Source organism: Microtus oregoni, unplaced genomic scaffold, assembly GCF_018167655.1.
Source record: "Microtus oregoni isolate MIOR12 unplaced genomic scaffold, Mior012 000033F_ref0000390, whole genome shotgun sequence".
NCBI classification, from domain to species: domain Eukaryota; kingdom Metazoa; phylum Chordata; class Mammalia; order Rodentia; family Cricetidae; genus Microtus; species Microtus oregoni.
Genome location: NW_024543092.1, coordinates 3,901,466 through 3,918,625, shown reverse-complemented (window position 1 = coordinate 3,918,625; position 17,160 = coordinate 3,901,466). Strand labels below are relative to the sequence as shown.

Sequence of the window (17,160 nt, the reverse complement as noted above, 5' to 3'; positions counted from 1 at the left end):
GATTGATGACTTGAACGCATTTAGAGTTACTTAGAGGTCAGTCAAACACACTTCTGGGTATGTGTTTGAGGGCATTTGTAGATGGTTGGACTAGGGTGAAAGACCTACCCTTCAGGTGGGAAGCACCATCTACCCAGGCTGGGGGCTCAGATCATAACAGGGGAAAATTATAGGAGTAATACACCCCTTCCTCTGCTTCCTGGCCACCATGATATGAACTTATATCTTCTACGCCATGCCCTCAAATATATGTCTTGATACCTCTGAAACCAAGAGCCAAAACAAATCCTGATGTAGAATACTAGTTGAGGATGTGTTACGTTCATTTATGCTGTGGAATATTTGTTTAGTGACACAAAGATGTGTTGCATTTGCTTAACTCTATAAAGCTATGCTTCTTTGCCTGTCTAAAACACCTGATTCATCTAACAAAGAGCTGAATGGTCAATAGGTGGGCAGATGAGGGATAGGAAGGGCTACAGGCAGAGAGAATAAATAGGAGGAGAAATCTAGGCTCAAGAGAGGAGGAACAAAAAATAAAAAAGGAGAGGGAGAGGAGGATGTCAGGGTCCAGCCATGCATGCAGTCACATAGCCAACCATGGAGTAAGAAGGAAAGAAAGATATATAGAATATATAGAATAAAGAAAAGTAAAAAGTCCAGAGGCAAAATATAATATAAATATAACTATATATAATATAACTATATATAATATAAATATATATTATATAATATAAATAGAAATGAGATAATTAAAGTTAGGAAAACTGGCTAGAAACAAACAAGGTAAGGCCAGGCATTCACAAGTAAATCTAAGTCTCCATGTATTTATTTGGGAGCTGGGTAGAAGTGCCCTAAAGAGTTAAAAAAAAAAAACAGGAAAACCAACTACAAAATCCCTTCCTCCCTTAAGTTGTTTCTGTTGGCATTTTGGTCATCACACTGATTCAAAAGAAACAGACACAGGAACAAATTTAAAATGGGGATGACTTGAGCAGATGTTTCTCCTAAGATAATACATGAATGAATAATAAGCAATTGAAAAGTTTTTTAGCATTCTAAATCATTAAGCAAATACACATCAAATAACAATGGCATATCACTTCATACATTAGGACTCTGTGTATGTGTGTGTGCTCTCACAAGATTTGGTGAAGGCATGGAAAATGTATCTCTTTTTTAATAATGTTAGTATGTAGAGATGTAAAACTGTATGGCTGGCATAGAAAATATCATGGGACTGTTCAGAAACTTAAAAACAGAACAGCTATAAGACCCAGCAATTCTGCTTCTGAGCATTTATCCCAGAAGTTGAGAGTCAAGTCTCTCTCAAGGAACTAAAAGAAGAGTCTTGAACATGCTAACAGCAGTTAAGCTGTGGGTGCATATCACTGCACACTGGTGGATGAGTGGGTAAAGCAATCATACACACATAAACACACATGTGCACAATGGAAAGGTAAGCCTTAAAAGGGAATGCAATTCCGACATATGCCGTAACATAGCTGGACCTCGAGGACATTATACTAAGTGAAATATTAGAGTTATGAGAATATAGAAGTGCGGCCCAGTTGTGGGAATAACTGGAACAGACAAGATCATAGAGACGGTGACTGCAAGAGACCAAGAGAAAGGATAATGCCGAGTTGTGTGTAATGGGTACACACTTTCAGTTTTACAGAATGAAAGATCTGTACACCCAGCGGCTGCCATGATGAAAGGGGTTCCAGAATGAGTTCAAGCCTAGCCTGGGCCACTTAGTCAGTCTCTCAAAATAAAAAGTAAAAATAAGGCTGGCAAGGAAAGATACGTGCTGTCAAGCCTGACAGCCTGGGTTCGATCCCTGGGACCCATACAATAAAAGGAGAGAACTGGCTCTTCCAAGGTGTCCTCTGACCTCCAGAGGAGCACCATGTCATGTACATATGCACACGCATACACTCTAAATACATGCAATTTAAAAAGAAAAACAAGAGGGAGTAAGATACAGCTCAGGGGTAGAGTGTGCAAAGACCTAGGCTTCATTCTCAGAACCGGGCAAGGAATCGAGGTGTATGGTGCAGTTGTTCTCTTGCAATGTGATGGATGCATTTAATACCATTGATTAAATGCATTAAAGTTGATAAGACGGTAAGTGTATGTAAACTTTGGGAAAAATGAAAAAAAAATAATTAAAAAAAACACAAATCGTATTGTGGCCAAAACAAAGCCAAAGAAACAAAACCCTAAAAACCTGGGTTCATAAGGCTGTGTAGACAGCTTTAAAATGTCGACTCAGGTTTTTGTTTGTGTTGTGTGTGCAGCATCTGCATATGGCATTTTGTGTATGATGTATGTGCATACTTGTATGTGTGGGTGCGCGCATGTGGAGCTCAGGGGAGGATGTCAGCGTCTTGTTCTATCCCCGTCTACCTTACCCCTTGAGACAGGGTCTCTCACTGAATCTAGAGCTGGAGTGGCAGCCAGAAAACCCAAGCAATCTTCTAATCACCTTTTCCCCCAGCTCTAAGGCTAAAGGCGGGATTTTTACCAGGGATTTGAACTGGAATCCACTGAGTCATTTCTCTGGACCCTCAGTTAGGTTTTTAAACTGGGCGATAAGCCACTCAAAAGAAGCAGCAAAGCTTCTTGGTGCCGTCACTCAAGCAGAGACTGGCTAATACCTCCGAACCATGACCACTGTCCAGAAGTGGCAGAGTGGCTGGGAAATGATACACACTATCTGAACGGCTCATGTTGACAAACATGAAGTGCAAACAGAAGTGGTGAATCCTGGGGATGGAAGGGGGACATAAGGATTGGGGGGGGGGGGGAGGACGGGGAGAGACAGTAACCAAAACAAAGTAGGTATGCAAATGCCATAGGGCAATTGGTTTCTTTGTAGGTTGACTTTATAAAAATGAGTCCTGGGCATAGAGAAGATAATCCTGTTTGTTGTGCAGCTTACTAGGGGTGAAGAGCCCAGTAGATCGCTAATCCAACCTGCTGGTTACCAGCCTTAGCGGAAGGGAGCCAAAGACTAGAGCCGGCAAGGGGACTCTCACACCCAGAGGAAGGAGACACACAGCCAGCGTTCAGTTCTGGCTGGTACATGTCTTAGCAAGGTCACATAGGCTCTTTCAGCCTGTTTCCTTTCCTGCAGGCGGCAGAGTAAACTGTGTGGAGGATCACTGGGAGACACAAGGCCAGCACTGTAATGACAGCTATGCCTGCTGCCACTCTGAAGAAACTGTTCATTTGTACACCTGACATGTGGTGTCCCATCTCAGCCTTCTCTGTTCTAGCAGACTAAAGGGCAATAGCTGTGGATTCCTGCTGCAGTCACCAAACCGCACTTCCCGCTTGGTCAGAGTGGCGCAATCCTGATAAGAAACTTTCCCGCATAGCATATTTGCTTCACGTTTCAACCTCAAACAAGCCCACATGATTTTTCCCTCTGCAGCACTGGCTGCCATTTTAGCGTTTACTGACAACCAGCAGATCGCCACGGCAGGACGGAGGCTCTACCCCCAGGACTGGACAACTCGAGAGAGCCTGCTCTGACTTACTTGAACTGGCCATGACGTCGTTCTTCATCTCCACAGCCCTGCTCTGCAGCAGCGTTCCCACAGCACTCGTAACAGTGGGCTGTTTTCTGGGACTTGCTGGGGCCTTACCCTACAGGTAGAAAGAGATGTAACACCGTAACCTCGGGTACCAAGGGTGAAGTAAACTTGTAGCCAGCAGAATGTTAGCGTTACCACCAGGACTCTGGCACTCAGAGGAAGGAGACACACAGCCAGCATTTCACTGAGCCTGGGCTGCGGTCACTTGCTGGTGCTAAAAGCCACAGTTTGGTTTGGGAACATTGATTCATAAAGAAGCCCTCAGGGTTGGTGGTGGTTTGTTCATCCTATGAAATCTGTTGTGTGAGGACGGAAGAAATCATTTGATGTCAGTCAGGATATTGTTACGGAATATTTTGTTTTTCTTTACACTTGAAGATGGCTTTGTTTTCTAACCAGAACTGAGAAGGAAAGCAGAGATTGACAGGCAGCACATGTTTCAGCATCGAATTCCAATACCCCCAGGCCTTCGCTAGTCTACAGAGCAGCTGCACACCGCACAGATGGAAGCCAAACAAGGACCAAAGCATCCTGGGGAGCCCCTCTTCACTTGCACTGGATCTCCCTCTAGGCCCAAGGAAAAGATGGCAAAAAGATAATTTGTTCTTTAAGTAAACTCCTCACCAGCTCAGGAATTATTGTCATAGTATATCAGGCCCATCATCCATCCTCAGGCAGCTAAAATATTGTTGTTGTTGCTGCTGTTGTTAGTGTTTGTGTGTAGCGTGTGTGTGTGTGTCTGTGTGTGTGTACATGTTCAAGTTGGTGCTTGTGTCTACTCAAGCATGTGGAGGTCAGAGGAGGACATTGGATATCTTTTTCTATTGTTATCCACCTTAGTTTTGTGAGACAGGGTCTTTCAGTGAACTGGAAGTTCACTGTTTTGTTTATCGGACTGGCCAGTAAGTGCCTGGGATCTGCCTGGCTCTGCCCCCAGTGCTGGCATTATAAGCATGTGTGGCCATGACAGGGTTTTGTCCTGGGGATTTGAACTCGGGTCCTCTTGCTTTCACAGCAAATGCTCCCATCAAGCCCTCTCTGTAGCCCCCCAAAGGTTTATTTTTAGAGGCCAATGTTGGTCTCCTTTCGTTAAGGGTATGGCTGATTTCTATAGCTGATTATGTTTGAAATGGAAACACAGTTTGGCTGTGCCATTCATAACCCTGCATGACTAAAACAAGCTCTCCCTTCTTGTCTCATTTCTGAACAAGCTCACTATTAGGCAAGGTCCCAGAGTGGTGGCATTGGCACTCAAGGAGCAAACACTACCATTCAGACAGACTCGACAGTGAGCAAAGGAATTCAGGGAGCCAGCACTTTCCCCTCTGTGCTCCCAGCCGCTACTAAGCTCTGGAAAACAAGACAAGGAATAGTGCCAAGTCACTGGCTATGCTCAGGAGAGCCAGCTGGCCTTCTTCACAAATAAAAAACACGTCTGTTCGCTCGTTCCCTCAGCCCTCCTTGGCACCATGAACAGTGGCAAGCTCCACGGATTGGACAGAACCACCGGTAATAATGCCAGTAGTTGGTACTCCTGGACAGGGTGGAAGAAGAGCTGGACTTACAGACTTCTCCACACTTAGGTTGAATTCCAGCCTAAAGCTGCCATGGCCTTTCAAAATTGTGATTCCAAACCCGAGCAAGAGGAACGGACTTTGGGAAAGGGGAAGCAGGATGAGGTAGGTGGAGAGAAGACAGGCAAAGGACTCTGACCCAGTGCCTTCCTCCCAAGAACTCAACAGTTATGTATGATTAATACTGTTTACAGATAAAACTAAATCTCGAAGTATTATCTACAAATAACCGCACAACGGGAAGTCCAAACCTCGCCGCTGATCGCAGAGTCCCTGCTCTTGACATCGCGTTCTTTCCCCCACTATCTCAGCTGGACAGGCTAAGCCTCTGAACCTGTATCCACCACTTGCCCAACACGCATGTGCCATGTCTCTTCTCTCCTGTGTTCCTTCAGGTTTCGAGCACCTCTAACCCAAAGATGTGTCATTAGAAATGCTCCCAAATCAGAAACATCTTGACCACCAGCATGACGTTGCAAAAGATAATTTTCACGAATGACCTCATGTGATAGGTTGCAGTTGAAACACGGGCACATGAGAGACTTTGTAGAAATCACCTTCAGGCTATATGTCTCAACTGTACATGCACAGACTAATTTTGCAAAAAGAGATACAAAAATCTGAAACATTTCTGAATATTTCTGAGCCAATCTGAAACAGCATCTTAGATAAAGGATTTTCGACCTGTACTATCATCTAGATGCCCAGACACTAATGCCCAGTTTTGTTTCAGTGCCAATCATTTTCTCAGCTTCACTAATTATTCCTATTAATTCCCTCACTGCGGGAGCCCCGATTACTCCCCTACTGTGTCTCCTTCCTGGTTTCCCTCCGTTCATCTTGGACAGTAACTGTACAAGCGACCATTCTAAAAGTCCATTGCATGTCACTCAGCTTTTCCCCTACTGAGTCATGTCTACGTTACCTGTGATGACACATGAAACCACTAATAGATGATGGAACAGAAAACAATACTGCCAGGCATGGTGGCACACAGCGTTAATTCCAGTGCCTGGGAAGCAGAGGCGGAAGAATCTCCGAGATCAAGGAGAGCCTGGTTTACAGAGTGAGTCTCGGGACAGCTTGGGCAACAAAGATAAACTCTGTTTCAATTACAAAAAAAATAAAAAAGCCAGAAGCCAGAGCCGTGGGAAAAGGGTGGAAAGGAAGGTGGGGAAGATGACTCCCTGGCTTCCCAGAAATGTTCTTGTTCCCCCTCCCAGGCTCTGAGGCCCGGCTGCTCCCAGATTTCTGAGCTTCTATCTGATCAACTCCTGTCAGCCTCCCCTCTGAGCTGGCTTGAACCATAACCCTTCTAAATCTGTTGTCTTTGTTGTTGCGGCTTGTCAGTCCCCATCAGAGACTCTGTGTTTAGGTTACTGCCTCGGGCCATAAACTAGACATCTGTATCTCACCCGTCCCCTTCTCCTCTAGAGATCAGAACCCATACAGCCAGGCATCTTCTTGGCAACATTTCTCCCACCCAGACCAGTTGTACTGAGTCACAGTTCTTTGCTGGGTGGGTCAGACTGATAAACACCATGGAATAAGCAGGGTATTAGTATAATTCTAGAGAGACATTCTTTATATACTGAAGTCTTCATCCTGAAAGGCTTCAAACATTTCAGAAATATTTTTTTTTCTGCAGCACCCAAAGGTTCTTCCAGCCAGAGGTAGACAACTCCCATGGAGACAAGTCATAGTGACCCTTGGACTTCTGAGGATGGATAGTTGAATTCCCTGGTAGATCCTATCTATTTGCCCCAGGCATGCAAGGACACAAAGCCCACAGCTGGAGGAAAAATATTTACCTGCGCTCTGGATGCCAGCCTAGCTGCTGTTTGGGCTGGATCGAATACGCGTCGGGAGGACTGATCTTTGCAGAAATTAATGTGTCGCTGGGCAGCAGTCTCATTAAACCTCCTCATACAATATGGGCATTGAATATAATCTGGATAAGAATACACCGACAAACCACGATTAACATTATTTCAGAAACCACTGTGGAATGGAATTGTGGGAAATGAATTAGATGGAGTGTGAGCTCTGAAGAACAAGGTCCCAGACTCGGGTTGGAGACAGCCTAGTCCAAAAGGAGAAACTTAAATAAAGACATGACAGGGGAAAAAAGTGCTCCTGAGGTACTGATTTCACTTAAGAATATCCCTTTAAGACCGAACTAGGTCCTCTGAATGTGGGTGACAGCTATGTGGTTTGATCTGTTGGGGGGGGGGGGCGGGCACCCCAGCGGTGGGATCAGGATTTATCCCAGGTGCATGAACTGATTTTTTGAAGTTCATTCCCTATGGTGGGATACCTTGCTCAGCCTTGATACAGGAGAGAGAGGCTTGGTCCTGCCTTAGCTTGGTATGCCAGACTTTGCTGACTTCTCAAGGGAGGCCTTACCTCCTCTGAGGAGTGGATGGAGGGGTGGGATTGAAGGGAGAGGCAGGAAATGGAAGAAGGGGAAGGAGAGGGAACTGGGGTTGGTATGTAAAATGGAAAAATAATTTAAAAAGAATGACCCTTTAAAATGTTTGAATAGTATCTTTTTCAGATACTAGATTAATTATATTTAGGAACTCTAAAATTACAGCTTTCTGTAGACTCCCTAATCCCAGCATGCAAGTTTCTCTGGTAAGGAAATATATAGATAACCCAGAAGCCTAGGTAGGTATGGTACTATTTGAAACAAAGGTTGTTGAGACCTATAGAGTTACACAGAGATACTATTTAGTTTCTAAATGTGGGTTTAGGGGATGAAGTTGAGCTCCAACATCGCACTGTTGTTAGCAACAAGCACGTCTTTCGCAACGGCTAGATTTTCCCCCCACTTATGTGAGGCCACAAACAACATATACAGGAAGGGAAATTAGAAAAAGAGAAAAGGATAAAACTTGGCAGGGGTCAAACATTGAAGACCAAACAAGGAAGGATGCTGGGAAAGTAGCTTTAGCAGTGACTTCAGCTTCCCAGGCAAACCCCAGGCAGCTTCTGGTGACCCTAGATTGTCTGTGGTTCTGTAAAACACTTTGTCAAATTTTCTTTCATGTGCCCTTATCAGATACAACTGGCTGGTGAAAGACATGGGAACCGAGAAAGATCTGAGGTTGTCTTATAACATGGAGATTCTCACAAACAGAGCTGAATCTGTGCCTAGCCTCTCTAAGCACTCCGGGATTAGCGTTAGCTTTGTTCTTGACTTAGGCATCTTTAAGGGATATGAGTGACATAAAGATTTTCCTTTCAGGAAGGGTCTGAGCTGCATCAGCCTTACACTCAGGATGGACGTTTACATTATCGAATAGTCAACATTCCTCCGTGGACAGGCATGTCTTTAAAGAGAAGCTGTTTTATTTTTTTTTTAAAGCCCTATCTCTAAGCAGCTTCAAGAGCTTTTTCTACTTGAACAAACTGCTTCCTAAAATGGATACCCCTTCAATGTAAAAAGTATCAGTGTTCAGGGATGATCTGGTCGCCATTCCTCTGATTTTCCATTCAAGAAAGCAATACTAATCATTCATTCAATGCCTACTTTCGTGCAAACATTGCTTTTTAGATGGAGATGCAATATCTCTGCAATTGAGAACTGTGTATCTGAGTGCAGAAACAAAAAAAGAAAGAAAAAAAAGAAAACTTCACACAGTGATAAATGGCTTTTTGAAAAAACAACTGGAAAGCCTTAAGAAGAATGAGCTTAGCTCTGGAGCCTGTCTGACTGGTCTTGAGCTCAAGTCTTCACGTGCTATGTGTATGAACTTGGAGAAGTTGCCCAACTTACATAGGTTCCCCATCTCCTCAGCCCAGCTACACCACCTGTTTCATCAGGGTCTTGTGAAAGCTAATAGATAATCCACACAAGGGTTTGTCCCAGTGGGAAGGGGGGAACCTCCGAGAATGTTATAAATGCTGGTTCCTGCTGTATGGAAACAAGTCCAGCAAGCCCGGGCCTCCAGCTGCTAGCCAAGAGGGCAAATGCTTAAAAACTACAGTATGCCCAGATAGTTCAGGACTCATTCACGGCCCTGTAGAAAAACCGTCTAGAAATGGGCATCCCGCATGGTGGTTGTTTCTCGCTTTTTCCAGGTAGGATGCCAAGCCTTAAAGTAGACATGCTGCACCTATAAATCCTACTCGTGTTGGTCAAAGATGCTGACTAGGTATTGTTGAGTTCCACTCGCCCATCTGGTCATTGCCACCCTACTGGGAGCTTCTTGCTGCATACCGCCACTGAAGCAACAACCTTTGAATATATTTCCTTGCCAGGCAAAGTCCCTGATATAACGAAGTGGAACACACTTTCCAATTGGTAAGGGAACACTAGGTCCCCTGAGACCCCTGGAAGGAACCAGAAGCCTGGTCATGGGAGAATTGTACAGGTAAGAAAAGGTCCTGTGGTTGAGTATTTGGACTTGCTGTTTGCATGTACACTGAATTTCAAATATTCTGAGAAAGGAAAGGCATTTTTGTGTGTGGCAATCATCTGAACATGGTCTTTCACAGCTACGTGTTCTATCCTAATCGCAAACTAAGTAATCTTCGTCCTTTATTAATTATGAGCTCACAAAAAACATTCCATCCTATTCCTTTCTATTAAAAATAATTTCAAAATCATTTCAAAGCCTACCGTGCTAATCCTTCTAGCACGAGTGGTGAGTTTTAAAGTTGGACTACAGGATTCTTATGGGAAAGATAGTGACTGGGACTCACATAAAATTAAAGTAGAAGAATAAAGAATATTTTTAAATGCAAGATTACACTGAGATCCTTGTGCAGCCTGTGAAACAGCAACCACTGATTCATGAGCCACAGAATGATCCCAATCCTAAATAGCATATAGCATCCCTCTTATAAAATGTTGCAATGATCTGGAGATTCAAATCATTAGCAGACTTGGTTAATTCAGTCAGAACTAGAATAAACATATACAGGTCATGAAAACTGAGTCATAAAAATGGGGACGCATGCTGACAAGTGGAAAGAAATTGCTTGCAAACTCAGGCATATTAGCTCACATTATATATAAAACTCTCCTTGTATGTGCATATAAATTTTCTAATACATAAGTCTAGGAATTCTGGTTAATATAAAATCCTCGCACAGGCAATATAATCAAATTGCAATGAAAATACACTATTGTGAAGTATTGTTAGGTGCATATAGTAAGAAATTTAATTATAAAATTTGTATTTTAGCATAAAACTCTGAGAGGAAAAAAATTAATCTAGCATGTGATGAGACCTGTGAAGGGAATTCATATTTGGAGCAATAATAATCCTGTCATTTTAGAGCCTGCTGGGTAAGGAAAGAAACTCATGGAGCACCGCAGACACGGGTCCACGTCATTAAATAACTAAGGTAGCCATCAACACGCAGCTTCTCGTGTTCAAATGAAGCTGTTTCTCAGAAGAGGTTTGCGTTGTTCTGTGTGGATGACTTTGAATGTAAAACACTTACCTTGTAGGTACAATGGACTGAATTTGATTCCCCCACCCACCCACATAAAAGTATTGAAAAAAAAAAAAGTAATCCCAACACTGAAGGTATGGAGACAGGAGGATTCCTGGGGCTCACTGCCCAGAAGGTCTTCTCTAATAAGTGAGCTTCTGGCCAACGAAAGGCTGTCTTAAAGGAGGTAGATGGTGTTCCAGAGCACAACTGAGTTTACTTTCTGGCTTCCACACCCACATGTGTGTCCATGGGCACACATGCATCGGCACACCCACGTGAACACGCATGCACATACAAAGAAATGTTTCATTCTCTAGTTCTCGCTACACGGTAGACATATTTTGTTTGCAGTAAACATATTAAGATGATGCATTATTTTCAGCTACATTTTCATTAGTATAGAGCAAAAAATAAAGCAATTAGTAAGATTATGTTCTGGTATAGTAGTTCAAATGATTTGAGTTTTGGGAGGTATTTATTGTATGGTTACACTATGGCTTGTTTTTAGACTTTTTCAAGGGAACTTTCTGGAAGAGTAACTTACATAGTAAAATGAACATATTTTAAGTTAGCGGTTTTGTAAGCCTTGACAAAGGCATGCATTTGAGTAAGCATTCTAATTAAAATACAGAACATTTACCCCCTCCCATATTTCTCATGCCCCATTTCAAACACCCTTTTACTGATGGAGCTTCAGACAAGTCCCTGATAGATTTCCCTGTTGCTATAGACAAGTTTTCCTGTAGTTTTGGTAATAGATAATCCATCTTGCTCTGTTTATACTAGTCCTCTTGAGGAGATTTTATTTGTACTTTTTTCACAGCTTGGTTTCTTTCCTTCATGCTGGTTGACAGGCATTTTCAGTTGTTCTCGTTTATTTTCTATCAATAAATGTGACTGTAAGACTCTTTTATGTGTAGATTTTAACTCTTTGCATAAACGTCTGGAAGTAGGATTGCTGTGCAGGTTAAGCATACGACAGGAAGCAGGGAAAAGTGACTGCACTATTTTATCCTTTCATTCACTTGTGACTTCTAGGTGCTTTGCTTTCTAGCCAATTGTCAGGGTTCAATTGAGTTAATCCATGTGAGTGTTGTGCTAGTTAGGCACAAATGATCTGAGAAAAGGAACCCTCAATTGAGAAAATGCCATTATCAGGTTGGCCTGTAGGCGAGTATATGGGTCATTTTGTTTTAAGTCATGATTGATGTGGGAGGGCCCCGTCCCCATCCCCCCCCCCACACACTGTGGTCCTGGGTTGTATAAAAAGAAAGCAAGCTGAGTGATTCTTGAGGATCAAGCCAGTAACCAGCATTCCTTTGTGGCATCTTATTCAGTTCCTGCCTCCAGATTCCTGTCTTTTTGTTTGTTTGTTTTTAGGTTTATTATTATTATTACAAATTTTCACCTCCTCTCCTCATCCCATTCCTCCCCTCCCCCCGCCTTTCCAGTCCAAAGAGCAGTCAGGGTTCCCTACCCTGTGGGAACTCCAAGGTCCTTCCCACTCCATCCAGGTCTAGGAAGGTGAGCATCCAAACAGACTAGGCTCCCACACAGCCAGTACATGCAGTAGGATCAAAACCCAGTGCCATTGTCCTTGGCTTCTCAGTCAGCCCTCATGTCGGCCACGTTCAGAGAGTCCGGTTTGATCACATGCTCCATCAATCCCAGTGCAGCTGGCCTTGGTGAGTTCCCATTAGATCAGCCCCACCGTCACAATGGGTGGGCACACCTGTCGAGGTCCTGACTTCCTTGCTCATGTTCTTTCTCCATCTGCTCCACATTTGGACCTTGGGAGCTCAGTCCAGTGCTCCAATGTGGGTCTCTGTCTCTATCTCCATCCATCGCCAGATGAAGGTTCTATGTTGATATGCAAGATAGTCATCAGTGTGGCTATAGGATAGGGCCAGTTCAGGCTCCCTCTCCTCAGCTGCTCAAGGAACAAGCTGGGAACATCTCCTTGGACACCTGGTAACCCCTCTAGAGTCAAGTCTCATGCCAACCCTAAAATGGCTCCCTTAATTAAGATATATATTTCCCTGCTCCCATATCTGCTCTTCCTCCATCCCAACCGTCCCATTCCCCCAAGCTCTCCCCATCCTCCCCTTCTCACTTCTCTCTCCCCATCTCCTTTTACCCCCACCCTACCCCCTGATTGGGAGAAGATCTTTGCCAACCCCGCAACAGACAATGGTATGATCTCCAAAATATATAAAGAACTCAAGAAATTAGACTTTAAATGCTAATTAACACAATTAAAAAATGGGGTACTGAACTGAACAGAGAATTCTCAACAGAAGAAGTTCAAATGGCCAAAAGACACTTAAGGTCATGCTCAACCTCCTTAGCGATCAGGGAAATGCAAATAAAAACAACTTTGAGATACCATCTTACACCTGTCAGAATGGCTAAAATCAAAAACACCAATGATAGCCTTTGCTGGATAGGTTGTGGAGAAAGGGGTACACTCATCCATTGCTGGTGGAAATGCAAACTTGTACAACCACTTCGGAAATCAGTGCGGTGGTTTCTCAGGAAATTCAGGATCAACCTACCCCAAGATCTAGCAATACCACTACTGGGAATATACCCAAGAGATGCCCTATCATACTACAAAAGCATTTGTTCAACTATGTTCATAGCAGCATTATTTGTAATAGCCAGAATCTGGAAACAACCTAGATGCCCCTCAATGGAAGAATGGATAAAGAAAGTGTGGAATATATACGCATTAGAGTACTACTCAGTGGAAAAAAAAAAAACCAATGACATCTTGAATTTTGCATGCAAATGGATGGATATAGAAAATACTATCCTGAGTGAGTTAACCTAGACCCAAAAAGATGAATATGGTATGTACTCACTCATTAGTGGATTCTAGCCATAAATAAAGGACATTGAGCCTATAATTCATGATCCTAGAGAAGCTAAATAGGAAGGTGAACCCAAAGAAAAACATGTAGTTATCCTCCTGGATATTGGAAGTAGACAAGACTGTCAGTCAAAAATTCAGATTCCTGTCTTGAGTTCCTTTCCTTACTTCTTTCAGCAGTGACTCACTGTGATTGGAACATATGAGCCAAATAAACCCTATCATCCCTAAGCTGGCCCTAGTCAGTATTTTTTCCCACAGCAATAGAATGCAAACTAGAACACAAACTGGTACAAGAGACTGGGCTATTGCTGTGGCCATCATAACGGTGTTGTTTTGGGAAGGATTGTGGAAGTGTTTGGAACTTTGAGCCAGAAAATCTCTTGAGGGCTAAAGGCTTCAAGGGCTGTTCTGTGGTAGCTTGGAAGATATGAGTTACAAGAAATGGAGACAACAGAGGCCTGGCTTACAAAGATTCAGAGGGAAGCAGACTATTGGGACTATAGGTGTGGCAGGGTTGAATTTAGAGTCTGTGGCTCCTGGTCCTCTCAGGTGGGAAGAATAAGCTGTGATTAGCGAGAGACCAACACCTCTGAAGTGAAACCTTTGCTTTGCTGGGACAATTGATACTTGTTAACTCGGGTTGAGAAGTCAGTTGTGATAGGAAGAGACCAACATCACTGAGGTGAAATCTTCTCAGAAATATTTCCTCAGGGACAGCACACAGAAGCTGGGGTCGAGAGGGGTCCAAAGCCACACCCTAAACTGGCTGCTGAACTTGGTAAGAATCTCCTACACGGTTCTTATTCTGACAGCACGGACACTGCAGGGTTGAAGGTCTCACGGAGAGAAGCTAAGACATGGCACTGAGCAGTCAGGAGAGGCCACTGGTGAAGGCACAGCCTCGGTGGCAATGGAGACGCCAACATAACGAAGATGCCAGGGCCGGGAGATGACCACTGAGGACAGCGGTCGGAGTGCAGTAGAGCCAGTCTTTCCTATGAAGTTCACTCTGTGCGCTGTGGATGGCAGAGCTCGGCAAGTGGAACTATTCAAGCCTTCTGGAGCCCAAAAGATCATGAGTGAGTTCCAGATGTTGGGCACTGATTTTTTTTTTTTTTTTACACCGATAGACTTCATTTTGCTTTGATCTGATGGTAATTCTGCCCTGGCTCTCCCTGCCTTGGAATTATAAAGTATGCAACTTATTTTCGGTTTTACAGGAATCCATGGCTATGAGACTTTGAACATTTTAAAAGACTTTGAACTTTTAAAGTTATATTATGCTTTATATTGTGATATAAACATGAGATCTTAGAATAAAATTGAAAGGAAAATTATGGCTTAATAATAATGTATTTGTGTGTCAAGTTGACAAAGAGTTGATTGATTTGGGTTTTTGTTTGCTTTTGTCAACTTGGTAGAAGTCAGGGTCCTCTGGGAAGAGGGGAAAATGCCTCCATCATATTGGCCTGTAGGCAAGTCTACAGGGTATTTTCTTGATTAATATGGGATTAACATGGGTTGGCCCACTGTGGGTGATACCATCCCTGGGTGGTCCTGGATTGTATATGAGCCATCAGGAGCAAGCAACTAAGCAGCATTTCTCTAGGGTTTCTGCTTTAACTCCCTCCTTGGCTTCCCTTGACCTATACGATGTAATGAGCCCTCCGCTTTGGTAGTCATGTTTATCACGGCAACATAAAGCAAATTAGAAGAATAAGCCATAGCATTTTATTGTGGCCTTAATTTGTAGAGTGAAACTAGTGTTAAGTACATTTTTACTTAATTGTCATTTAGTATTTGATGACATCTCTTGTCCTTTTATGGTGAATTGTAAGTAATGTTTATATTGTCTTAGCACGAGCCAGCCGGGCCGTGTGGTGCACGCCTTTAATCCCGGCATTCAAGGAGAGACAGGCAAACCACTGAGTTCAAGAACAGCCTTTTCTACAGAAAGAAAACTTCTCAAAAAAAAAAAAAGTGGAAAAAGCAAAAAACAAAACACCCCCAAACAAAACAAAGCAAGAAACCACGAGCCCATCCTCAGATGCATTGTTAAGTATCTGCTACCTGTCTCTAGATTGTCTTTCTATTCTTTTTACAATGCCTCATATAGCAATTGTTAATCATGATAAAGCCGTTTTTATCCAGACCCTTTGCTGGGGTTGTTTGGAGATGGGTCTCACTTTGTAGCCCAGGTTCTAACTTGGAATCTTCCTGCCTTAGCAAAGGCGTGCGTGTGCCAGCCTACCCACTTGGCCAAGCTCTTTTAGCCTTGTTATCGTTCTTGACCAAGTTTTGTTTACTATTTCTCTCATTTTAGTGCTTGTTATACTTATGCCAATGATCTACTTTGAATTAGTTGTTATACGAAGTATAAGATTTTATTTTATTTTTCAAATCGATATCCAGTTTTCCCAGCAAAGTTTCTTGATAAAACTATTCTTCCCTCTGATTGGCATTCTGTCTTGGGGTTATTATTGCTGTGATACAACACTATGAACAAACAGCAAATTAGGGAGGAAAGGGGTTATTTTGCTTATACTTCTACATCAATGTTTATCATTAAAGATAAAGAACTCAAGCAGGGCAGGAACCTGGCAGCAGGAGCTTACAGGGAGGCCATTGGAGAGGTGCTGCTAATTCGCTTGCTCCTCATGCCTTGCTCAGCCTGCTTTCTTACAAAATGCAGAACCACAGGCTCAGTGGTGGCCCACCACAATGGACTGGATCCTCCCACCTTCATCACTAACTAAGAAAATGCACTACAAGTTGGGCACGGTAGCCTGAGTCTTTAATCCCAGCACTCATGAGGCAGAGGCAGGCAGATCTCCAGGGGTTCGAGGCCAGCCTGGTCTACATAATGAGTTCCAGGACTCATATAAGCGTATAAGCTATATAGTGAGATCCTGTCTCAAACAAAAGCAAACAATAAAAATGCACTAGAGACTTGCCTGCTGTCCAATCTTACCGTGGCATTCTCTCAACTGACTTTCCTTTCTCTTGGATGAATTTGGTTTATATCAAGTTGAGCCAGAACGTACTTTAAAAGAAAACCAAGCATGCTTAGGGGCGATTCTCTAGCAGATTTCGTGTTCTGTTCAACTGGCCTTCCAACATCGCATTGCCACGAATGTTGTGTTTATAGCAAGTCTTGACAATAAGAGAGCATAAGTCCTGTGTTTTATGCCCCCCCCCACTAGCTTGCCTATTCCAGATCCTTTCAATTTTCACTTGGTTTTCAGAGTTGGCTGGTCAACGCCTACTTGGCAAAGACAAGTTGCAGTTACTTTTATTGGAATTAAATTGAAACCATAGAGAAATGTGGGTAGAGTTGACATCACAACACACTTTTGAGCCTCTTAAGCCATGCAAATGGTAAGTCTTTCTATTCATTTTGGTCCCTTTTGATTCCTCGAAGGAGTATACTGGTTTTTTTTTTTTATTTTACACTTCTGCACAAATTTTGTCAACTATATCCCTAGTGTTTAACAAGTTTATGTTATTGTAAGTGTTGTTTTTAATTTCATGTTTAATTGCTTCTGCATAGACCACAGAAGTCCAGAATGTACTGAATTTTCTCTAATTCTAGCATCTTTCAAGAGTTTTCTGTATTTCCTCTTTAGTGATGACAGTTTGTGATTCAGATAGCCTT

The 17,160-nt window shown here is 43.0% G+C and overlaps 1 protein-coding gene across 1 annotated transcript in view; it reads right to left on the bottom strand.

Moving 5' to 3' along the window:
- Window positions 1–3,456: 3,456 nt before the first annotated feature.
- The window catches only part of Zc2hc1b (zinc finger C2HC-type containing 1B), a 28,033-nt gene continuing 14,329 nt past the window's right edge, over window positions 3,457–17,160 (bottom strand). The window contains exons 5-6 of the mRNA XM_041679977.1: window positions 6,991–7,130; window positions 3,457–3,657 (exon numbers count right to left, since the gene is read on the bottom strand). Coding sequence (XP_041535911.1) covers window positions 3,457–3,657; window positions 6,991–7,130 — 341 coding nt within the window. The remainder of the gene's footprint in view (window positions 3,658–6,990; window positions 7,131–17,160) is intronic.